This window comes from Scardinius erythrophthalmus (genome assembly GCF_964197995.2).
Source record: "Scardinius erythrophthalmus genome assembly, chromosome: 3".
Lineage (NCBI taxonomy): Eukaryota > Metazoa > Chordata > Actinopteri > Cypriniformes > Leuciscidae > Scardinius > Scardinius erythrophthalmus.
Window position 1 is genome coordinate 42,517,688 of NC_138223.1, and position 25,280 is coordinate 42,542,967.

Here is a 25,280-nt window from a genome sequence, read left to right on the forward strand (position 1 = left end):
TAAAAAATAAAAACATTGCCCCTGTTACATCCAGTAGCACCTCAATGCAGTACACGAGATCCGGGGGGCGGAGTTGGATCCAGATATAAGGAGTGGAGATTGGTAGGTTTAGGGGTGGGTTTAGGGATTAAGGGGTGGAGATGGGTAGGTTTAGGGATCAGGGGTGGAGATGGGTAGGTTTAGGTATATGTAAGGTGGGAGGAGTTGGATCTGGATCCGATTCCTCCCCGTGGATTTCATGTTCTGCAGTGAGGACCATCTCGTTACATGAGTGGTGTGTGTGTGTGTGTGTGTGTGTGTGTGTGTGTGTGTGTGTGTGTGTGTGTGTGTGTGTGTGTGTGTGTGTGTGTGTGTGTGTGTGTGTGTGTGTGTGTGTGTGTGTGTGTGTGTGTGTGTGTGTGTGTGTGTGTGTGTGTGTGTGTGTGTGTGTGTGTGTGTGTGTGTGTGTGTGTGTGTGTGTGTGTGTGTGTGTATATTCCATGTTCAAGTGCGACAAAAGTGACAAGGTCTTGGACCACTCCACCAATGAACACTGAATAATAAAAAAAAAGAAAAGAAAAAAAAGAATATCGGGTCAAAAAGACCCGAGGAGAGGATGGGGGTAATACTATTTTAACAACTGATAAAATAATAGCAAGGTTGAGAAACATTATTGTTATTAATAGTTTATAAAAGACAAAAAGATTGATTGATGGTTAACATCAACTTTAACCCTTTAAAGTCACGTCAGCCAATCAAATGTTAGTAACGCCAAATACACTATGTGATTGACAGGTAAAGACTGAAATCAGCGTGGGATGCGGACTCGTACGTGCGCGTGTAGTAGCCCAATTCAGACCGTTTGTCCTAACGGGGATGTAGCTCAGTGGTAGAGCGCATGCTTTGCATGTATGAGGCCCCGGGTTCAATCCCCGGCATCTCCACTTTAGCGTATCTGTTTGACGTTTGGTTTGTCTTGTGAAGTTGTTTGGATTCTAACTCCCACCATCTAGGAAAAACAACAATTTACAGCTTCAGTTATTGCAAATATCACCACAGTCTTCTGATGTGACGCAATCTCTGCGCCTAAAGCACCTACTGGACTTCAACAATGAGACCATAAAATGGTCGCGGACACTGAAAACTTTTCGCACTACTTCGTTCTCTCCGCTAGATGGTGCTAAAGTCACAGTAAACGAGCTAGAGGTTCGATTCAATGTAGTGAATCGAATCTTTTGGGCGATTCGTTTTAATGAAGCTCTTGACTCGAATTCTTTCCAGGTAGAACTCAAAAAAGTATTCTTTCTCCGCACCATTTTAATTTTTCATATTTTTAAAAATGAATCTTATCACTATGTTGTCGGATAGCTTATTATAGATCACGTCAAGTTGTTACTGTTTCCAATATTATTTGCAATGCATTGCATAATGTAAATTATATAAGTAAATTATATTAAATCACATATTAGGCCTATATAATTACTTCCAATGCCGTTAACAACTTTGTCAAATGTTGTATTTGTACATATGAAAAAAATAATAATAATAATTAAACGATCACTTACTGCTCTATACTGAATAAAAATATATGTTGGGTAAAATTAATTAATTAATTAGGCTACTAGCTACTAATTACATCTTCAACGGTGTAAGATTACTGTACTAAGAACTGTCTCTAAACTACTGTACTCAGTGCAATTACATCAGTGATTAACTGTGATTAAATTACAGAAAAATTAAGAGTAATCCCTTACCTTACATTTTCAATTAATTTACAGTAATTAATTAGCCTACCAGTAATGCATTACGCTCGTGTTGGTTCAGTCTCGCTATCGAGTGATTCTTTGTGAATCATCACACGAATCATTTCAAAAGAATCTGTTCAAAAGAACGATTCGTTCGCGAATCAAACATCGCTAGATCAGTGACATAACTTGCATTTTCAAACGTAAAACAAGTGTGCCTGTCCTAATATTGACCTAGATTCGATCAAGGACAGCCAGGCTCCAGCGTGAAATATCTGATCTTAGTTCAATGTTTTCCAGTGTGACAGAAGAAAAGGAGAAGGAGGAAGAGGACAGGACAGCTCCGCCTTCCTTGTCACGGAATTCACAAGGGATAATTAGGCTAATAGGACGTCAGAGATCCTGAAAAACACACATCCTAATCCATTTACCATCAGCGACTTGAGTGTGTTTTATATTCATGCCGCATGCGTGATTGCTCTATTGGACGTGTTTTGTTTCCAAGGGCATTTATTTGTATGTATTTATTACCAATGTGCAACTTTTACACCCCGTTCTCCTGAAACTAGCGCTGCAGGACACGCTGCTCTCGCGCTGGCGACTCCCTGATTTACACGGTTTCACGTGTGTTTCTGTTTGTGGTTCTCATCGGCTCAGGAATTATGGGATGCTGCGGTAGCACACAGGTAAGAGATCATCGTGTAAATGCATGCAGATTCACATCTGGGAACTTTTGGGAGTTTGACGACAAAACGCATAGCAAGAAGTTATGAGTGTAAACATACGATCACTTCTATGCAAATATCTTGTAGATGGAGTTTACAGTTGAAGGGTTAAAATTGAAGGTCTGTGCACTTTATAGAGACAATTAGCACCGAATCGCCTTCATTGCATCACAATTATGATAAATCAAAGGTCAGAGCAATTGTTTGTCAACAGTGTAAAGCTCATTTCCGGGTTTGACTGCGAGAACAGGCAGTCTGTTCAAACATGTCCCATTCATTCACTACTATGCTTTCATCTTGTTTTAGCCATGCTATATTTGCCTAAAATCTACGTCTTGGAGAAAAATGTATTTTATAGTTTAACTTTTTTTTTTTTTTTTTCAAGATGAATATTTTTGGATAAAGTTTATATTTTTGGAACCTTCTTCTGGTCACCACCAATGTTGTTATTGTTAAATAAAACGTATTATTTTTATTACATACTGTTTTGTAGTTTACTTAAATAGTCATTTTGTGTGACAAAGGAACCATCTGCTTGTGTAAACTCTACAACAATTCTAAAATATGACCTAAACCCTCCCCAACTTCCCCTTTACAGAAGACACGCGACTGGAAACCCTTAGAGCAGAGGAAGTGCACAGATATCCCATGGCTGCTCCTCTTCATCCTCTTCAATATCGGCATGGTAAGAGAACAGACATGATCAATAGGTCTTGTGAAATTAATAAAAAGAAATATAATCCACATAATTTAAAATAAATAAATTAACAATGCTCACAATTACAAATAAAAGAAAATAGTTAATAGTTAAGCATGAAATTATTATTAATATTATTATTAAATGTATCGGTTATTGTTTTATGTTATTTTGATAATATAGATAATAGCAGTGTTGGGGAAAGTCTCTTGTAAAAGTGCATTACTCCCTAAAAAATAACTAATGGCATTAGTTGCTTTTTATGGAAAGTAATCCACTACAATTCTTTTGCAGAATGTAATCCATTACAATACTTTTTATGGAAAGTAATCCTTTATAATACCTTTGGTGGAAAGTAATCCATTACAGTACTTTTGCGGAAAGTAATCCATTACGATACTTTTTATGGAAAGTAATTCATTACGATACTTTTTATGGACAGTAATCCATTACAATACTTTTGCAGAATGTAATCCATTACAATACTTTTTATGGAAAGTAATCCATTACAATACCTTTTGCGGAAAGTAATCCATTACGATACTTTTGCGGAAAGTAATCCATTACGATACTTTTTATGGAAAGTAATTCATTACGATACTTTTTTATGGAAAGTAATTCATTACGATACTTTTTTATGGAAAGTAATCAATTACGATACTTTTTATGGAAAGTAATCTATTACAATACTTGTGTGGAAAGTAATCCATTACAATACATTTTCTGGAAACTTTTGCATTACTTTTTCTCACCTGGGCTGGGCTTGTTTGTTTTTAATATCAAAAAAAGGCAAATTTTTGGCAAATGTAAAGGCCCTTTTGCACCAAAAGTGAAATGAATAAGCCTCGGGCTGAAGAAAAAATAAATTCACATCTGTAAGGTAGAGGGGAGGGCGCAGCTCAAACAAACCTTTCAGCTCTAAGACATTGTTTAATAAAGTGAGATTAAATACATAAAGTATATTTGTGTAATTTAAGATATTTAATTATGCAGGTTTGCATAATATTCTGAGTTTGCTTTTCACTGTTTTATTCATTTTGAGGAAAACTGAATCTGTGTTTGCGCAAGTGGGATGAATAAATACATGTTCACATGTAACCACACCTGAAAATCAGTTCCGGCGGGGCAAATATTGCCCCCTAATAAAATATTTAATTTTCATTTGCTACTGGTTGTGTCCAGGGCCGTGCACAGACCTTTTGAGGGGCATGTGCTGAAACTGAAAAAGGGCACTCCTCCCTTTTTTTATATCAAAATTATTTAGTAAGCCTACATAAAAGGAAGAAATGGTCACGTCTTCATGACAAATTCAATAACACAAAACAATAGTCTCAAAAGCTTTAGATTTATTCAAGATTAATAACAACCATAATAATAATATAGATAATATAGATAAACAGGGTTTTAAGGGCCTCTTAACCTAAATACAACAGCAACCTTCTGTTGCTCTTGTGTACTCCCTCTTTTTTAAATTGCATTTATAGAAATATATGTCAAAAATACTTGACTCATACATAAACATGGTAACCAAATAATACAAATTAGCTTACAAAACCAAACAGAATAGCTAAAAAATTCTGTTTTTTTATTGAACTTTATGCACTTTTTTATGAACTTTGCAGAGAAATATATATATATATATATGAGAGAGAGAGAGAGAGAGAGAGAGAGAGAGAGAGAGAGAGAGAGAGAGAGAGAGAGAGAGAGAGAGAGAGAGAGAGAGAGAGAGAGAGAGAGAGAGAGAGAGAGAGAGAGAGAGAGAGAGAGAGAGAGAGAGAGAGAGAGAGTTCAGATGCAAAAGCCTCTAAGTGCCATCTGAAAATTTCTTCTAGAATGATCATTTTTATCTAGCTCATATATTTAAGTTCAGTAATTTCACTTAAATTACAATTAATAGCTAATTTTCATTGCCATTTAAGTGAAATTACTGAACTTAAATATATGAGCTTGATAAAAAATGATCATTCTAGAAGAAATTTTCAGATGGCACTTAGAGGCTTTTGCATCTGAACTCTTCATATTCTCTTTTTTAGCTATTCTGTTTGGTTTTATAAGCTAATTTGTATTATTTGGTTACCATGATTATGTATGACATTGAGAAGAGGGGAAGGTAGAGCAATGAGTCAAGTATTTTTGACAAACTATTTTGAAATATAATTTGAGTAATAGTGTCCAAATCAATTCCAGATTATAAGAAACTAAAGCCATGCCTTTACTATATCCAACATGTATCCGCCTACCTGGCAAAAAATTGATACTGTGCTGTGGAGGACAAGGGATGTTGGTCTCTTGAAGGTCTCTTATTCACTAAAAATATTTCACTATATCACTGTTTTTGCTGTATTTTGGATCAAATAAATGAAGCCTTGGAATGAATTACATTTTTTTTTTGTTACTACTACAACATTACTGTAGTAAAACCATGTTTTACTACATTTTATACATGTGAGGATGAGCGGAGAGTATAGAATAATATAGATTAAAAATTAGATAGCGAATACATGCATATTAACAGCCTTGAATTAACCACAATTGAATATTATATACCATAACATGATTATCCTAAATGTTAATAAATTAAGTGTATCAGCAATCATAAATCAAAGAAGAAATTTCTTAGAAATATGTTATCTAGGTGAAGAGGATCGCTTTGTGTAAGTTCCAGTACGAAACAGCGCGGGGGCGCACCTGTTATGATTTTCCGATAGTAAAAACAAATTATATGGTGTTGTATTACTTATCAATATATAGTTTTTGTTGTATTACTTTTATCAATATACCAGCGAATGTGTTCAAATGTGCATTTTTTTGTCCGTCATTAAAACGGCGCAGGCGGTATCACATTACATTTTCATCAACAGGTTACAAACTAGTTTGTTTTTCCTGTTGTAAAATACATTTGGCCAAAATCGCATTTTATAAAAGATGAAATACTACTGTATGCACAGGATATTTAAGTTATTTGCGTTAGGCTATGTATTGGCTATGACTAGATGGCAAATGCTAGCCTAGACCTCTCTCACATGTCTCAGTCAGTGAGTCATCAAATAAATAAAATATGAGCCTTTAGAGACATAGTGTTTAGTAGTACTTATTCAAACAACAAGATATTTATTTACCCTTTGCAAAACTTCGTTCAGCTGCGGTCTACTGTGCGGCTGCTGTGGAACTTCAGTTGATTCAGTGAATATAGAGGAGGCGGAGTTATCAGCATACTGACAGCTTGAGGATCGAATAAGATTTACACAAGCTCGGTTTAAGAACTGTCATTGGCTAAATATTTGTAAAACAGACAGACAGACGTAAAGGATGACCAATAGCATTGATTTAAAAAAAAAAAAAAAAAAAAAAACCACCAAAAAAAGGGCACTTCGGAGTGTGAGGGCAAAAAGGGCATGTGCTCTGCACAGGTTGAGCCCTACCTGTGCACGTGCCTGGTTGTGTCCCATCATCATCATCATCTTGTGTTTCTATGGCAGCTCTGCATCTGTGGCTTCGCTATAGCATCAGGGGCCGCCTCAAGGCTCATATCAGGGTACGACAGCTACGGGAACACCTGCGGTCAGAAGAATGCCAAAATCCCCGACATCGAGCTCAGCGGCCTGGACCACACCTCCAGAAAGTGTGTGAAACCAAGCATTGAGTGAAGCTGAAACAGCAGATCACCTGATTCCATGTGCAAACAATCACTGAATGACCATTTCTTTCCATGGTGTTGTCACAGGTATGTGTTTTTCCTGGACCCCTGCAACATCGACATACTAAAAAGAAAGATTAAATCTGTGGCTTTGTGCGTCTCAAAGTGTCCAAAGACTGAGCTGAAGTCTTATGAGGATCTCATGAAGTTCTCAAGCGCTAATGGTGAGCTCAGTGCTGTCGAACGTCGTTGAATATCATGAAATGTAAATGTCTTTTTTCAACTAATGTTTTGTTTTTCCATATGATTGTCTCTAGGATCTGATTTATGCACCTATGACTTAAAACCAGACACATACTCATCTCACCCTAATAGAGCTACAAAATGTCCAACACTTCCTGTCCATCCAAGGTAGAAACTTAGTCTAGTTTATAAAACCCAGAAGTTTTGTTCCTTTTAGTCCATGCGTGTTGGATTTGAGCTCATTTTTATGCTAGTCTGCTCCAAAAAAATTGGCTAAATTATGTTTTAGTAGATATACACTACCATTCAAAAATTTGGTGTCGGCAAGATTTTTAAATGTTTTTGTAAAGTCTCTTCTGCTCACCAAAGCTGCATTTATTTGATCAAAAAACACAGTAAAAAACAGTAATATTGTGAAACATTATTATAATTTAAAATAACTTTCTATTTGAATATGTTAAAATATAATTTATTCATGTGATCAAAGCTGAATTTTCAGCATCATTACTCCAGTCTTCATTGTCACATGATCCTTCAGAAATCACTCTAATATGATGATTTGATGCTCAAGAAACATTTCTGATTATTACCAATATTGATTCTTTGAACATAAACAGAACATAAAGTTCAAAAGAACAGCATTTATTTGAAATAGAAATCTTTTGTAACATTATAAATGTCTTTACTGTAACTTTTGATTAATTTAATGCATCATTGCTGAATAAAATAATTTATTTATTAATAAAAATCTGACTGAACCAAGTTTGAACAGTAGTGTCAGATTTTTTTTCAGATATTTTTTAAATATACATTTTTCCTATATTTTACTAAAAAGCCACTGACTAAAGATAGCAAGTTGCAAATTATGATTCATGGCTAAAATAAAAACTATTGGGAATTTAAAACAATAATATAGATAGACCCATCAATATTTACACCCATACTTATTATGTCAACACAGCAAAGAAAACTTCTCTGTATGTTTTACTGCTTGTATGTACAGAAAACTTCAGGTTGATATTTTAAGGAACCTCATTGTTTGTCATCTCTTTGTGCAGTGCATCTTTACCAGTGTTTCACCGCTGTATGCCCGTCGACATTTCCTGCTACGCCAGGTTTGCGGAGGCGTTCATCACTTTCGTCAGCGACAACAGCGTGGTGCACCGGGTCATCGCCGGGGTGATGACCTCCAAAGACATCATCATGGGCCTGTGTCTGCTAGCTCTCGGTGAGCGCATTACATGGGACTGTAACAAAGCCGACTCTCAAACCACTCCTGAAAACAACATGAATACAAATTTTATGTTTGAATACTTCAAATAACGTATTTTCATAAATATGAAACCTGGTTTGCATCAGTTAGTATCATTGCGATCAGTGTTTGGGGGTAACGCGTTACAAGTAACGGGAGTTACGTAATCAGATTACTTTTTTTCAAGTAACTTGGAAAAAGTTACAAAACTTTTTTTGTTAAAAACAAACAAACAAGTAATCCCAGCCCAGGTGAGGAAAAGTAACGCAAATGTTATGTAATGGATTACTTTACATAAAAAGTAACTAAGTAATGCAATTAGTTACTTTTTTAGGGAGTAAGGCAATATTGTAACTCATTACTTTTAAAAGTAATTTTTCCCTAACACTGGTTGAGATACTATTATAGTTTTTATTGATATTTTGAATGAGTTATTTTAATTTTGTTGTATTTTTGCCATTTTTATTATTTTTATTTTTAATTTTTTTAATTAAATGTCTGTAGTTTTTATACATTTTTATTTCAGTTTTAGTTTTTTTAGTACGTTAAAGTTAAAAATACGTACTTTTTTATATTTAATTTCAAGCAATTACATTCTTTTATGGTTTTAGTGATAACACTTTGTAATGACTTTTGTTTACATTAGTTAATTTGTTAGTTAACATGAACTAACAATGAAGAATACTTCTATAGTATTTATTAATCATAGTTACTGTTAGTTTTAACATTAAATTTTACCTGAGGACCTGAGTTAACATGAACTAACAATGAACAGTTGAACTAACATTAACAAATAACAAATAAATACAGTTACTCATTGTTAGTTAATGCATTAATGTTAACTAATAAGACCTTATTGTAAAGTTTTACCATTTTAATTTAAAGCTAACTATAATACCTAAAATGAAGCGTCAGTGGTCAAAAGCGTGAGAATTAAAGCACTTTATGTCTTTGCTTTCCTCTGCAGTTCTGTCTCTGATTATGATGGTTGTGATCCGTTACATCTCCATGCTTCTGGTCTGGATTCTTACAGCTGTTGTGGTGGTCGGCTCAATTGGTGAGGTCTTAGTTTCACATTGAAATAAATGAAACGTCCAGCGCTGACTGTCACTAGCTGAAAGTCACAAAGAGCCCATGATCTGAGAGACGGCGCTGTGTTTGTGGCAGGTGGAACTGGGATCCTGTGGTGGCTGTACGTGGATCAAGGGAAAGCAGTGAAGGACTCTCTCCCGGCTCATGAACTGGAGGTGGCCAAAGACAACCAGAAAGCCCTGCTCGTCTACGCCATCGCTGCCACTGTGTTCACGGTATGAACCGGGGCTACGTCTGGAATCGCTACTGTATGGAATGGCAAATGCAAATATTTACCATGCACGTTATTATAACTGTACGCCTCAGGTGATTCTGCTCCTGCTGATGTTCTTCATGAGGAAGCGTGTGGCGCTCACCATCGCTCTGTTTCATGTGGCCGGTAAAGTCTTCACTCCCTGCAGCCTTTCTGGACCTTCCTGACGCTCATGCTCTTCTGGGTTTACTGGATCACCGTGCTCCTCTTCCTGGGAACCGCAGGTTCGTCAACACAAACAAACCAAGGACTGGGGTGGGTTATATATATTTTGTATATATATATAAAAAATTTATAAAAAATAACAATTATTTGGTGTATTTGTTTGCAGCACAATTCAAAAAAGAGAAATGCTTACACCTAACTCTAACATATATACAAAAATGTATTTTTTTTTTTTTTTTACCTTTTATGTATGTGTATATGTATATAATGATTATACATAAATAATGTTTAAATAATGTATTGCACATAAATAATGTGTTTTTATTTTATTTTATGTATTTTTTTATTTTATCTATATTTTATTTTTTATTTAAATATTTTTATATATATGATTTAATTTATTTATTTGTATTGTTACTTTAGTGCATGAAAATAGATTTGCTGATGCAAAAAAAAATCCTTGAAGAATTTTTATTCACTTTGTTAGAGCTGACAGTTTGAACTGATTCAGTGAAATTAATCGAACTCGTAAGGAAGCTTGTTTCTATGAAGGACTAAAAATGACAGAACGAAAAATAAATAAATAAATAAATAAAAGTAGAAATAAATAAATAAATGCAGAAATAATAGTAAAAATAAATACATTTTGGTAATATAAATGGCTATTTCTGTATTTTTACATGTATTTATTTATTTATTTATGCATTTCTATATGTATTTATTTATGTATTTATACATTTATTTATATATTTATGTATTTATATATTTATTTATTTATATATGTATTTATTTATACATTTATTTATTCCTACATTTATTTATTTCTGTATTTCCACATTTCTACATTTATTTATTTCTGTATTTCCACATTTCTACATTTATTTATTTCTCTATTTCCACATTTCTACATTTATTTTTCCCTGCGCATGTATGCTAATTGACCAATGGCTAACCACGCCCCCTCCACTCACTCAGTCAACATTTGGTAACAGGCGCTTTGGCAGCTGTCAGTAGGAGACATTTCACAGGAGGCAATTGATGTTTTTTTGGAGACAGAAAGATTATATATCATCTCGATGTCACCAAAAGGGCCTTAAATATGCATCGGAGGGTTATATTAATAATTTTATTGTTGAGAAGGTCGATAAGCTTCAGCTCCAGAACAAAGATTTACAGTTCACAGTGTAAACGTTATAGTTTGGTGCTATTTCGCTTCAAATGCTCGCTTTATACGCACGTCCTATTCGCTTTGGATTCAAAATGTTCAAGCGTCGAACTAGACGCGGATACGCGCAAATTTGACGCCCTATTCGCGTTTGGTGGGAGCGCAGAATAATGGACAGGCTGCGATGTCAAGATTGCATTGCTGGAGTGTGTGTGTGTGTGTGTGTGTGTGTGTGTGTGTGTGTGTGTGTGTGTGTGTGTGTGTGTGTGTGTGTGTGTGTGTGTGTGTGTGTGTGTGTGTGTGTGTGTGTGTGTGTGTGTGTGTGTGTGTGTGTGTGTGTGTGTGTGTGTGTGTGTGTGTGTGTGTGTGTGTGTGTGTGTGTGTGTGTGTGTGTGTGTGTGTGTGTGTGTGTGTGTGTGTGTGTGTGTGTGTGTGTGTGTGTGTGTGTGTGTGTGTGTGTGTGTGTGTGTGTGTGTGTGTGTGTGTGTGTGTGTGTGTGTGTGTGTGTGTGTGTGTGTGTGTGTGTGTGTGTGTGTGTGTGTGTGTGTGTGTGTGTGTGTGTGTGTGTGTGTGTGTGTGTGTGTGTGTGTGTGTGTGTGTGTGTGTGTGTGTCAGAGAGCGGGCGCCGGGGCGCGATCGAACAGTGGAAACATAAAAACATACTCCATTTTGTTCATACAGGACATAATTAAAACTGCAAAGTGTTTAGCCTACTTATATTTGTGTAAAACACAACATTGTGCTTTTGTCAAATTGTAAACTCTTGTCAAACTGTAACCTACAACTGTCACCCAACCAAAATCACACACACACGCTGTTTTAAAGCCAAAATGACAAGAAAAAAACATAAAAACGAATGAAACCTGATAACCGCAATGCATTGCAATGGACGAGGAAGCAGAGAACGTCCAAGTGTATTGGGTTAGCTATGCGTACTGTGATTGGCTCATCGCGTTTGGGGGCGTGGTTAGCCATTGGTCAATTAGCATACATGCGCAGGGAAAAATAAATGTAGAAATGTGGAAATACAGAAATAAATAAATGTAGAAATGTGGAAATACAGAAATAAATAAATGTAGGAATAAATAAATGTATAAATAAATACATATATAGATATATAAATAAATAAATATATAAATACATAAATATATAAATAAATGTATAATTACATAAATAAATACATATAGAAATGCATAAATAAATAAATAAATACATGTAAAAATACAGAAATAGCCATTTATATTACCAAAATGTATTTATTTTTACTATTATTTCTGCATTTATTTATTTATTTCTACTTTTATTTATTTATTTATTTATTTTTCGTTCTGTCATTTTTAGTCCTTCATATGTTTCTGCCACATAATAAAAAATAAATAAATTTGACTTAAATTTTTTTTTTTTTTTTTTTTAATTGCGGCTTTTTATCTCACAATTCTGACTTTATTTCTCGCAATTGCAAGTTTATATCTCACAATAATGACTTCTTTTCCCAGAATTGTGAGATATGAAGTTATAAAGTCAAATTCGGAGGGAAAAAAGACTAACTTTTTTTCTCAATTGTGAGTTTATATCTCGCAATTCTGACTATAACCCACAATTGCGTGTTATAAAGTCTGAACTGTGCAACTTGCAAATTCAAATATAAATTGTGACTTTATATCATGCAATTCGGGGATAAAAAGTCACAGTTAACTTTTTTTATTTTTTATTTCATGGTGGAAACTAGCTTCCATACTAATGCCATTTTTCTGAAGTTTAAATCTGAAATGCTATTAAAACATCTCTGTCTCATTCTCATGCATGGCCACTAGAAAACTTGATCCCTACATATGATGATTTCTATATTTGCAATGTGATCATTTTTATTTCATAAGAAAAATCCTCATAAATGTGTCATAAATATTCAATATTGCCTACTCCTAATCCACTGATTTTAGTGTTATTATAAACCAGAGTTTCACTAGGAACAGCATTTCAGACTTCTGTCCAACAGTATCTTGCAGTTGCATGTTTCTCCCGCCACAGGAAGTCCAGTGAAGAATAACCAGACGGGTCTGGTGGAGTTTCGTATGGACGGGCCGCTGCAGTACATGGTGTGGTACCACGCCGTGGGACTCATCTGGATCAGCGAGTTCATCCTCGCCTGCCAGCAGATGACCGTAGCTGGCGCTGTGGTCACATACTACTTCACCAGGTCAGAGGTCAAAGTCAGTTAGAAAAAAGACACTTTATTTGTGAAAGGGAAATCATTGTGATTTTTTTGTTTTTTTTTTCTGTCGTTGTAGAGATAAGTCTCAGATGCCCTTCACGCCCATAGTGTCGTCTGTCCTGCGTCTGATGCGCTATCATCTGGGCACCGTAGTTAAAGGAGCCTTCATCATCACTCTAGTGGAGATTCCTCGCCTCATCCTCACCTACATCCACAGTCAGCTCAAAGGAAAAGTGAGTCCTGCCACTGTCAGCTGATCCACGTTCATGTCTCACCATAAACAGATAATATTAAAGGTGCACTATGTAACTTTTTTCAGAGATTAAGGTATTTTTCTTACTCAACAGGTGAGTAAGGCATTTTGTTGAACAGATACATTGCCATATGTAGCTCTCTAACAGAGTTCACTGTAAAGTGTTCATTTCAGTATGATTGTCGTAGCACTGTGCTTGATTTATTTTAAGGGAAGTACAGTGTCTATTAATGGGTATAGATACAGTAACGTCTTCAGCTAGTCATCTCTTAATTCTGATAACCATAAGTATGATAACCATATTCATCCGCAGTCACGCAGAGCCAAAGCACAACCAAAACAATGTTCTTATGCAAAATACATGCAGTTTTGTTTTTTTAACCGCTAAGGGGACACAAGTTACATATTGCACCTTTAAAACTGTAATAATCTGAAATATTGTTGGAATTTAAAGTTTTCTATTTGAATATATGTTAAACTGTAATTTATTCCTGTGATCAAAGCTGAATTTTCAGCATCATTACTCCAGTCTTCAGTGTCACATGATCCTTCAGAAATCACTCTAATATGATGATCAATGGTTAAAACAGTTGTGCTGCTTAATATTTTTTTCAGGATTTTTTGATGAATAGAAAGTTCAAAAGAACAGCATTAATAAATAACAAAATTGTCTTGACTGTCATTTTTGATCAGTATAATGCATCATTGCTGAGTAAAAGTATTAATTTCTTCAAAAATAAAAATCCAAAAACTGATCCAAGGCTTTTGAATGGTAAAATGAAGTATATGTTGTTCCTGCAGGAAAACGCCTGTGCCCGCTGCATGCTGAAGGCGTGTATCTGCTGTCTGTGGTGTCTAGAGAAGTGCCTCACTTACCTGAACATGGTGAGTTATGCGTGTGCATATTGTGCAGAAAGCTCAATTCATTCATGTTAATTTGATGCATTAATCATGAGTCTTTTTCTTCAGAACGCGTATACGGCAACGGCCATTAACAGCACCAACTTCTGCACATCTGCACGAGACGCTTTCTTCATCCTTGTGGAAAACGCCCTCCGTGTGGCAGCAATCAACAGTGTCGGGGACTTTGTCCTGTTCTTGGGAAAGGTATTTATTCAACTTCCCATTATATTGCAGAGAATTCAGTGTATATATTTACACACACACACACATTTTGCTGCATCAACTAACTGAAATAAAAACTTTAAGTTGAAGTCGAAAGTTAAAACTGAAAAAAAAAAAAAAAAATATATATATATATATATATATATATATATATATATATATATTTCAACTTTTATATTAGTACTTCAACTTTTCATTGCAGTTAGTTGACAAGGCAGCATTTATAAAATTGATTTTTTATCTAAAATTAATATTTTATTTCAGCTTAATATCAGTTGACAAAAATTATATTTAATCTTTTTGATCTGAAGTATTCAGTCACAAGCATTGTGGGGTGATTTATGTGTTAAAGATTGCTGAACTATAAATTAAGCTAAGTTAACCACTTTATTAATCCCACAAGGGGAAATTATATTAGGGCAGTGGCATCACATCACAAACCAAAAAAAACATACATTAAAAACAATCCTATTCCACATATCTACATATTACAACATTCCAATGCACCATGCTTTATAATAAAACGCACACAAGGAGAAAAAAAAAAAGAGCAAACAACTCCTCAAGAATCCTTAATAAAAAGGATGAACCTAAAGTGAATTGTGTATCGATTTGTTTTGTTAAGCAATAAAATAGTTTTGATTGGTGTTTTAAATTTTTTCTCTCTTTGTGTTTCTTGTGTGTGCAGGTGTTGATCGTGTCATGCACGGCGTTTGCGGGCGTCCTTGCGTTGAACTACCAGCGCGAGTACACCGTCTGGGTGCTGCCGCTCATCATCGTGTGTGTGTTCGCCTTCCTGGTGGCGCACTGTTTCCTCTCCATCTTTGAGATCGTAGTAGACGTACTCTTCCTCTGCTTCGCCATCGACACCAAGTACAACGACGGCAGCCCGGGCAGCGAGTACTACATGGACAAGAGCCTTATGGTGAGAGATTTTCCTAGTCGCCCAACCAAAAGTCATTTATAATAGCCTTGTGTTGCTGTATAGCAGATTAAACATGCGCTTGGTGTCTCTCTGCGATCGTTCACGTAGGAGTTCGTGGAGAACGCCAAGAAAGCGACAGAGCGGTACAGCAAAGCAGAAGGAGACATTCGGGAAATGAAATCAATGGTGAGTTTAATGTTTTATTTTCAATTGATCACAGATTTCTTGTCATAAACACCTTTTCAATTTAAGTTCCATTTAAGTTTGATTTTGCACAAGTTTGTAAGCACATCTTAGGCCCTGTTTACACCTGATATTAAGATGCGTTTCGGTCGATCGGATCACAAGTGGACGACACTAAATACAGATGTAAACGGGGTCTGAGACGTTTTGAGCTTGTCCACTTTTGACCACTTCCAGAGGTCGTTGAAAACGCATCAGACTGGATTGCTTTCCTAGTGTAAACGCTCTTGTGGTCGAGTGTGTTCGAACAGCCACAAAACACCGTCTTCTCTCCGTCTACTGATCTAATGCTTAAATATTATGGGAAGCGCATTAGCCAGACGGGATTTAAACTTTGTCGGCTGAAGACCCAAGTTTGGTTTGAAGATGAAAAATGTACCAAGCTCAATGTTCTCTCTCCATTCCTGATTTCTAATGCCTGGTTCAGATTACACGATTTTAGCCCGATTTTGGCACGATCCATTTGACGTAGGGTGTCGTGGGGATTCGCAAACGACAACGGGCGTCGGGACGCAAGATTCGATCGTTTCATCTCGTATAGTGTGTCATAGTGGGCGACAACCTACGTCGCGTCTGCGATGCTTCACGACATCACGACAAAAAGACTAGCATGTTTAATTTTTTAACGGTCCTCCACGACGACGGTGCGCGAGTGAGTGAGTGAGTGAGAGAGAGAGAGTGTGTGTTCGCGAGTGTGTGACTGTGAGTGTGTGAGTGAGAGAGCATGTGTGTGTGACTGTGTGTGCGCGAGAGTGAGTGTGTGAGTGAGAGAGCATGTGTGTGTGACTGTGTGTGTGCGCGAGAGTGAGTGTGTGAGTGAGAGAGCGTGTGTGTGTGTGTGAGAGTGATTGCGTGTAGGCTATGTGAGTGAGCGTGTGTATGTGCGAGTGAATGAGTGTGTGAGACGGCTCGCGATGACTGGTCGGAAAACAACGTGTAGTCTGACATGTTTCTTGTCCACGACATAACAAGATTTTTAGGAGTCAAAATCGTGTAATCTGACACAGTGACTATCATAACAGACAAAAAAATCGTGTAATCTGAACCAGGCATAACACGCACTTGTTCGGCGTGATCTTACGGCTGTCAGAGCAGAAACTAAAGCTGATGCTCCGGTCGTGTTCATTTGTACATTGCGTGAGTTTATTTTGTCCATTAGATCGAAAGATCTGGAAAAGCCCATACACCCTCCACTCGAAGAAATCAGGACAGAAGTGGATAAAAGAGATTAAAACACCAGGAGTAAATGGGAATGTGTCTCCCTCGTCTACTTGTGATCCGATCGACCAAAACGCATCTTAATACCAGCTGTAAACAGGGCCTTAAATAGTTTTTTTTTTCCTAGTAGGAAGTTGGAAACTCCAGCTTTCTGTGACAGCGAAATGCAGCATTAGTTAAAGAGTTTTAATGCATAACCATAAAAAAAGTTGGGTTCCTGAAGTAAAAACTCCAATCACGTTAAAGTCAGTCCTACCGTGATCAATAGTATATGCTTCAGGTGAAGTCAGCCATTTGCATTATTTGTACTTGTTTAACGCATAGTAAAAACGTTATTGAGTTGTTCTCGCTATGCAGTCAAAATACTAAAATATGTCTATATGCAGTATATTTGCATATTTTGCAATGAACTTAAAATATGGTGTTTCTACTGATATAATCAACAACAGTTTTATATTTCACCACTATGCTGTTCGCAGTGCTTCATGGGATTGCAGTTCTTTACCTTTTTAAAGCCGTCAAGTACACAATCTGTTACCTTCGGTCTTATCCGATTTTCAAATACTTTGTTGCTCCATATAAAAGTTGGTAAGGTTGTGATTCACCTTGTACCTGGTTTGTTTGGTTCATCATGGCTTATTGTTTTTAAATGTCTCAGGGGGAAAATCAATAGAAATAACAGTTCCAGAAACAAAACGCCGCTGAATAAGTGGACAGGCTGTGTTGCGCTCTATTCATCTACTCATCATTTATTATGTTTCAGACTGGAGGTACAGAGGCCTGATGAAGACCAGTGCGGTATTACATCATCTGACACTCCAAAAAAAGTGCTATTGAGATGCGCAAAAGCTTCTCTTCAGGGATTATAATGTGACAGACATCTGTCATCACGACTTAAAGGGCATTTTACATTAGAAAACTCTAGGACAGTGAGTTGGGAACTTGCACAAGAAACGACACAAGCTGGAAGATTTCTGCTCCTGAAGTTTTATTAAAAAAGTTTGCCTCTGCATTTTTATTAGGATACTAAAGTTTATAGAGAAGTCATCACCTAGCGATATTTTTGGTTTAGTCCTAGTTAACTATTTTTTTAAAGGTGCTTTTTGTATTTTATCTTGTTTATATTATTTGACTTTGATAGACTTTCTAGCTGTCGATGTTTTTCTATGCAAGCAATAAAATAGGATCCTTTTATCAAGTAGTTTCAGATCGTTTGAGGTTCAGAGTCGGCCCTTGAGTGTCTTATCTTAATATTACGTAATAGAGTAGTTCCATCTTATATTTGCTCTGTTTATTTTATTTTGTGCAGGACTATGTTACAAGCAAATATGTTATACGAGACTCAACTTCTAAATCAACAGCAGAACACTGATTGTCATTTCCCTCGTGCCAATAAGCTAGAGTGTGTAATTTTTACACCACCAGCAACACCAAATGGAAATGCAGTCTATTTGTTTGAGGAGCCTGACTTGGCAACATTAGCCAGTTTCGACCGGACAGCTTGTTTATAACAACAATCAATGAATTGTTTGAAAAGAGTTTTGTATGCAATTCCATTTGATGCAGAAATTACACACTGTTGCTGTTATCTAGTGCTTTAATGTGAAAGTTGTGTGTGTGTGTGTGTGTGTGTGAGTGTGTGTGTGAAAGACAATTTACTTTTAACTACTACGTTTAGACACACTCCATTCAATAAAAACCAAAGAGAATGTCATTGATTCATTATTGCATCAATCAGTGTTCATAATGAAAGTGAGGATTGAACGAAAACACCAAATATCCAGAACAAATCCATTTTACTAAAGGGCTGTTTACAAAATGATTTGTAATTTTGACAAACTTTAAACTGTCTGTCCCGTACGAGAGCGCTGTAGTGTCTTTAAGACGGCAGGTGAGTTCTGAGATGCTCTTTGAGTTTGGGTATTGTCGGCTGCTCTTTACGACACGCGTGACATCGCAGAGGCAGCTTCAGTAGTTCACTGGCACCTTCCTTCACCGTCACTTTCCCCTCACGCTCCAGCATCGCAACCACGTCTGCGGGAAGATGAGCATGAACGCTTTACTTGATTACACTAGAATACTTGTTTCTGTAAAACAGCTTTTTTTTGTTTTAAAATCCCCCTGTTGTCAATCATTTTATCCCTTAAAACTAATTTTTGATCACCAAAATTACATATTTAAAAAGAAATTTCCTTGGAAAAAAGTTCTTCATGCCTTAAAAAACAATAGCTTGAATGTAACTCGACACCCTTTCCTCATTTAGTATACGCGGTTCTATGGATATGCAAATTAGCCCCGCCTCCACTCACTCTAGCTCAGAGATCCACTGGTTGACGATCACACATTGACCTGATTGGTTACGAGGTAGTTTGTGACGTCAGAAACACCAGCGATTTCAAACCGTGTTTTTGAGACTGTCTTTGGTTCACTGCAGTTTTAAGGAGAAAATACTCAGCAATGGTGTCGACTTATGAATCTACACATGGTTTGTCTTAAAGCACATTAGAAACACCTAGGGTGACCAGACGTCCCGAAAAATTCGGGACAGTCCCGAAATCTAAGCTGTTGTCCCGAATCCCGAATCCGGCCCTAATTGTCCCGAAAATTATACTAAAGCAAATTCTTACATTGTCTGATAAAACATTAAAAACTGTCCGTGGAGATTGAGTCGTCCTGCAGCCAGCCCCCGCCGGCTGCTTATTGGCTGCAGCATCTTTTTCTTTTTCTTTTTTTGAAGTTCAACAAAGATACCGTAGGCGCGAATTAAAATGCATTGATAAGCGAGCGCGAGTTGCCGCAGCCGCGAGGACAGTGAATGTGCAGGCAGCCAGTAAAGGAGTGATTGATTGGTCGCGGCACTGTTTGCAAAAAAAAACTTCGGCCTAATGTCTGATGTTGGGTTACACAAAGCAAATCATCTACACAATTATTTAGTTTTCTTATTTAATGACCGACAATTTCGTCATAATAATAATTTTGGCATAAGGCTTATTAGCGTTAGACTTATAGCCTGACATGTCTGATTTACGCACTGTTACAACAGTCTTTTTTTTTTTTTTTTTTTGGTCACAATGACATTTGAGTTCATGATTTTAATATTGTTTTTTGTGACAGACTATAGCCTATATTAATGACAGACTGTTGATCTTTGAATAAAAATATGTTTGGTTCAGGTTTGAAAATTAATTTTATTATAGGTCATGTAGTCTAATATCATAGTAGGACTACCCCAAAACCTCCCCAAACAACACTCCCCCCCCCCCCCCCCCCCGTCCCGAATTTCAGCCAATCTCATCTGGTCACCCTAGAAACACCACATAGACATATAAACAACATTAAAAACTGGATTTTCATCACAGGAGGACTTTAATTTATTAATGCTTTTCATTAAAGGACTTTTATCAAGTTTAGAAAAACAAGCACCAATAAATCACGCACAAACATTGCATCATTTGTTTTCATGCAGATTTAGTTTTTCTTCCACTCACCTTGAGACTCAACAAAATAATCAGTCGTGAAGGAATTCCAGTGCTTCTTGTTCTTCAAACATTGCGAGTCGAAGTCTTGGCTGATTACGTGCAAGTGGACGTGACTAAGAGGAAATAAACATTTAGTTCATGACAAGCCCCACACCAGCAGCCAATCAGAGCGCAGACGTGTGTACCTCATGCTGGGGATGGCGTGATATCCCATGCGGAAGTGCAGTTTGTGAGCGTCCCGGCACTGCTGCACCATCTGATCTCCCACACGCTGCATGTGCTTGAGCAGGTCCACGTGCTCCGGCCGCAGAGCCTTCAGACTGGAGATCGAGTCCCACGGCAAAACCAGCCAATGGTAACGCGCTTTTGGGTACTTGTCCTTGATGACCACCACCCTGTCATCTTTATACACCTGAGGACAATAAATTGTAGCTCTTATGCTTTTATACACACACACACACACACTACAGGGTTGGTAAGATTTTTTTAAATGTTTTTGAAAGAAGTCTCTTCTGCACACCAAGGCTGCATTTATAGTAGAAACTGTAATTTTGTGAAATATTATTTCAATTTAAACTGTTTTCTATGTGGATATAGAAATGTTTATTATTATTATCAATGTTGAAAGCAGTTGTGTACAATTTTCTGGATTATTTGATGAATAGAAAGTTCAAAAGAACAGCATTTATCTGTAATAGAAATCTCTGGTAACATTATACACTTTTGTATTTAAATTTTTGTATTTTCAATCAAATAAATGAAGCCTTGGTGAGCAGAAGGAGACTTCTTTTAAAAACATTAAAAAATCTTACGGATTGCAAACATTAGAACGGCAGTGTGTATATATGTGTGTGTGTGTGTGTCCTCTTAATTCATCAATATACGTTTCAATAGAAATGAACAACTCATACCTGCATCTTGGGGTCCTGCATTGACACTTTAAGCCCTTGGCTCCAATGGCCAGCAGATTCCTGGAAAACAAGAATGTTTGCAGTGTTTTAGTCTAAAGTCAAAACTCAAAATGTAGTAAAAGAGGTCGCTATTAAAAAAAAAAAAAAAAAACAACACTTAAAACTATAAACTAAACAAAAAAACGTTTCTCCAACCAGCTCGGAAACTTGGCTTTAAAGTTAGAAGTGTCTGAAAATAGGACAAAGTATCAGTACAATATAAACCTACTGCCTTAATATATTTTTACAAGTGTAAAATATCATATATTTGGATTTTATTGCAAATTATTGCAAAATCACAGTAACTCGGGCAGCTTTATTAGGCTACTATTTTTATCACATTTAGTTTCAACTTTTCAAAGAAACGCACTGGTTTATCAGGTCCAGGCGGCGGCGTCTTCTTGGCTGGAGGAGAACCGTCAGATGCTGATGTCGTATTTGCAGGACTCTTGATCTTCTCTCCGTTGTCCTCAGAACTCATCCGATAGGCTCTTTTGGAGGCTTTGCTCCCCTCCGCAGCGGATCTGGCTGTGAACGTCGTCTCAGTGAACTTCACTGTATAAGGATACATCTGGTTGACCATGTAAAGTCTCTGGCCCGGCTTTATGGTCACCTGGTTGTAGAGTTGGGTGACATGTGGTTTGTAGGATGTTAAGACCAGTAACCTGTGCAATACAGCCTCAATTACAAGAGAACAGGGCATTTATGGACATACTGAGTTTGCTGGATGCTGAAAATATAACACAAGTGATTTTGATGACACTGTACCTGATTGCCTTTGCCCACGACCACATTGTCCACATTTGTAGGATTCACACCCAACTGTTAAGTGGATCAAGCATGCATTATTATATTTAAAATATCTATTATACTATTATTTATGACATATAATATTTTATTTAATATTATAATATTCCAGCATACCTGTTTAACTGAGACAAATCCTCTGTTGCAATCAGCTCTTAATTCAACTGCAAAACAATAAATAAAATAAAGAAATCCTGCGTCTATGGCAAGCCATTTTGACTTTTATTTGTTCTCGAGATATGAATTTAATTATCGACAGCAACAATTCAATTTTCAGTAAAGAAAAAGAAGCCAATTCTTGATATCAACAATGGCAACATCACTCACAGAAATACAACTTCTTGATGTAAAATCTATTATTCTTGATATCTGTAATTGTATTTTCACTAGTTAAATGTTACCATAGGCTGCCATTCAAATTCAATTGTTGATATCAAGAACTGATTTCTTAAAAATACAATTCTTACTAGTAAAAAAAATCAATTTTTATGAATCATTTTCACCAGTTCAAATGTTACTTCTTGATATCTGTAAATGTATTTCAAGTTCAACATGTTACATTTGTTATTTCTGATACCTGAAAATGTATTTCTGATATTTAAAATGGCTTTCTTACAAGTAACAATCATATTCATGATATCAGAAAATGAACATTATTTTGCTAGCAATTACAAATATCAAGTAGTATGAACAGTTGAAATTTAATTAATGCTATTAAGATGGCTTATTTCAGCGAGTGATGACTTCATTGTTGATATCAAGAATTTTCCCTGATATCAAAAAATGGCATTGTTACTAGTAGAAATCTAATTCCTGATATCAAGAATTAAAAACGAATTGAATTGTTGATTTCACAAATTCACATACTGTGAAAGATTAAAAGTCAAAACGGCTTGCCATATTCATCCTTTCCACGGGCTCATGTGGTGCACTAACTTCACCAACCTTGTTCTCTTGAGCACTTTTGGTCTTTTATCTTAGTTTCTGGCCCTCGACCCAATGTCACAGCTTGTTGATGATGAAGCTGAATGGGTTTATGATGTGAACCATCACTTACTAGAAAGCACACTGGCATCTCCCTGAAAACATGTTTGATATTTATAACACGTAAGTTACTGTAATATGGGCTGATTCGTGAATTTACAGCATTCTCTGTCTAAAATGCTTGTCTAAACGCCACATATATTCATCACTTACCCTGTTGCTTGTGTAATATAGGCTATCTACAGCAGAAAGTGTTATGGGTGAAGACAAAACACTGGGACCTGCATCAGCGCATGACGCACTCTCTTCTTCATGGGCACGCGCAGGTACGCGGACGCGCGCATACTGACACCTACCGGTGAGCGGCGCCGTGAGACCTCACATGACCATGGCCAAGAAGAAAGATTTGTGTGAGTTTGTGGACAAATATCCTTTAACTAAACTAAAACAAATATTGTTATATCATTTAGTTATATTGAAAAAAAGCATCTTACAGTTAACAGGTTTTCACCATAACATTTTAGGCAACATTGCTTTTTTTGTTTATAAATTTGCATTGATTTACAGTGGGCAAAGTCAAAACAAAATGACTGAAACCGAAGGATTAATGAAATATATAAGGTTATTGCTTTAATTATACAGCTGTTACTTAAGTTAACGCACCAGGTTTGTATCAGAAACATTTTTTTCTACAACTGTATAATTTTAATGCACTTTTTGGGACAGAATGTATAAGAATATAATATCTGCTTTTGAATGAATAACACATTGTGTTAAGGTTGGTTTATATGCACACACACACACACACACACACACACACACACACACACACACACACACACACACAAAAACAAGTCAATTGAAATTTAAAACATTTAGTTAATACAATGAAGCAGATTGGTTTAATCAACAGACACTAAAAATATTATGTTATCTGAACCACATAAATGTTGAGAAAAGTTGATTTGACAAAAGAAAAAAATTGGGATAACAAGTTAATTTTTAAGGTATGAAACCTTATTATATAAAGTGTCATCATTATTTGTACGTTTTCATTTTTTTATATTTATTTATTTTCTCTTTGAAATTGTTGTATTGTGTTTAACAATGATCATTTCTGTTTGTTATTTGAAGAGGGAGCTGGGGGGTGTTACTTTGTTTAGTAATGAACTAAATTACTTGGAAGAACTGCTTCTGGTTATTATGAATAATACATGTAGGTGTTTATTATTGAACACTTCTGTTTTCATCATGGAACCCAGGAATAGGCTTTTGTCCTATGTAGTGGACACTATACAGTATTTGAGTGATTTTCTCTGACACCATACACGTCACATGGATGTCATGTAATGTCAAATTTAGCACTCTTATGGAAATGTGATAATATTTTGTAATTACCATTTCAATCTGAATAATTTTCAAATTGTTAAATCAATATCTAAGCAAAATGTTATGGCGTTTCTAATCAAAATATGACTTTCTGTTCCAAAACAGGGCATTGATTACAAAAAAGTGGACACTGATGTGTTATTTTTTTATAACATGTTGGCCCAAGAACACATTAATATGCACATTCGTATTGCATATTAGTATTATATGGAATAGTATTGTATTGTATTGTATATATTTTTACTCACATATTGCATAAAGTAAAATGTTATATCAATTCATTCCATTATATCTTTCATAACATTGTTGAGAATCCTCTCTAAGTTTGGTTAAAAAATCCTGAAACCTAAAAAATGATTGGTGAATGGAAATTGGCAATGTTTTTGCCTATGTCATTTCATGTCTTTTGTAAATCCTGGTGTCCAATACACATGCTAAACATAAATAATAATAAAAAAAAAATATATATATATATATATATATATATATAAATACACTCACCTGAAGGATTATTAGGAACACCATACTAATACTGTGTTTGACCCCCTTTCGCCTTCAGAACTGCCTTAATTCTATGTGACATTGATTCAACAAGGTGCTGAAAGCATTCTTTAGAAATGTTGGCCCATATTGATAGCATCTTGCAGTTGATGGAGATTTGTGGGATGCACATCCAGGGCACGAAGCTCCCGTTCCACCACATCCCAAAGATGCTCTATTGGGTTGAGATCTGGTGACTGTG

At 36.1% G+C, this 25,280-nt stretch overlaps 2 protein-coding genes across 4 annotated transcripts; one reads left to right on the forward strand and one right to left on the reverse strand.

The window, feature by feature from the left end:
• The first annotated feature begins 1,891 nt into the window (after positions 1-1,891).
• On the forward strand, positions 1,892-18,642 carry slc44a1a (solute carrier family 44 member 1a). The gene is given in 17 exon segments (XM_081360546.1): positions 1,892-2,410; positions 3,048-3,134; positions 6,626-6,768; positions 6,871-7,007; positions 7,101-7,194; positions 8,085-8,254; positions 9,246-9,335; positions 9,446-9,585; positions 9,677-9,758; positions 9,761-9,847; positions 12,982-13,150; positions 13,242-13,398; positions 14,220-14,303; positions 14,388-14,525; positions 15,232-15,468; positions 15,577-15,654; positions 17,693-18,642. Coding segments are annotated over 17 exon segments (1,938 nt in total). The 5' UTR covers positions 1,892-2,386; the 3' UTR covers positions 17,714-18,642.
• On the reverse strand, positions 15,330-23,529 carry aptx (aprataxin). 3 transcript variants are annotated; one of them, XM_081360548.1, is made up of 10 exons: positions 23,363-23,475; positions 23,111-23,244; positions 22,283-22,329; positions 22,127-22,180; positions 21,729-21,971; positions 21,320-21,379; positions 20,594-20,820; positions 20,418-20,521; positions 18,791-18,963; positions 15,330-15,446 (listed from the first exon to the last, which is right to left on the reverse strand). In XM_081360548.1, the coding sequence occupies exons 2-9, from the start codon at positions 23,238-23,240 to the stop codon at positions 18,809-18,811; spliced, it is 1,020 nt and encodes a 339-aa protein (XP_081216674.1). In that variant the 5' UTR covers positions 23,241-23,244; positions 23,363-23,475; the 3' UTR covers positions 15,330-15,446; positions 18,791-18,808. The 3 variants fall into 3 exon arrangements, with proteins under 3 accessions (XP_081216674.1, XP_081216675.1, XP_081216673.1); XM_081360549.1 differs by lacking the exon at positions 15,330-15,446 and having other exon boundaries at positions 18,233-18,963; positions 21,729-22,023; positions 23,363-23,529; XM_081360547.1 differs by lacking the exon at positions 15,330-15,446 and having other exon boundaries at positions 18,623-18,963; positions 21,729-22,037.
• Positions 23,530-25,280: the final 1,751 nt, after the last annotated feature.

Coding starts and splice junctions, on each gene's coding strand:
- aptx (XM_081360547.1), bottom strand. CDS start 23,240: ATGCCAGTGTGCTTTCTAGTAAGTGATGGTTCACATCATAAACCCATT. Junction 22,330..23,110: donor AAAGTGCTCAAGAGAACAAG/GTTGGTGAAGTT, acceptor ATTGTTTTGCAG/TTGAATTAAGAGCTGATTGC. Junction 22,181..22,282: donor GATTTGTCTCAGTTAAACAG/GTATGCTGGAAT, acceptor TCCACTTAACAG/TTGGGTGTGAATCCTACAAA.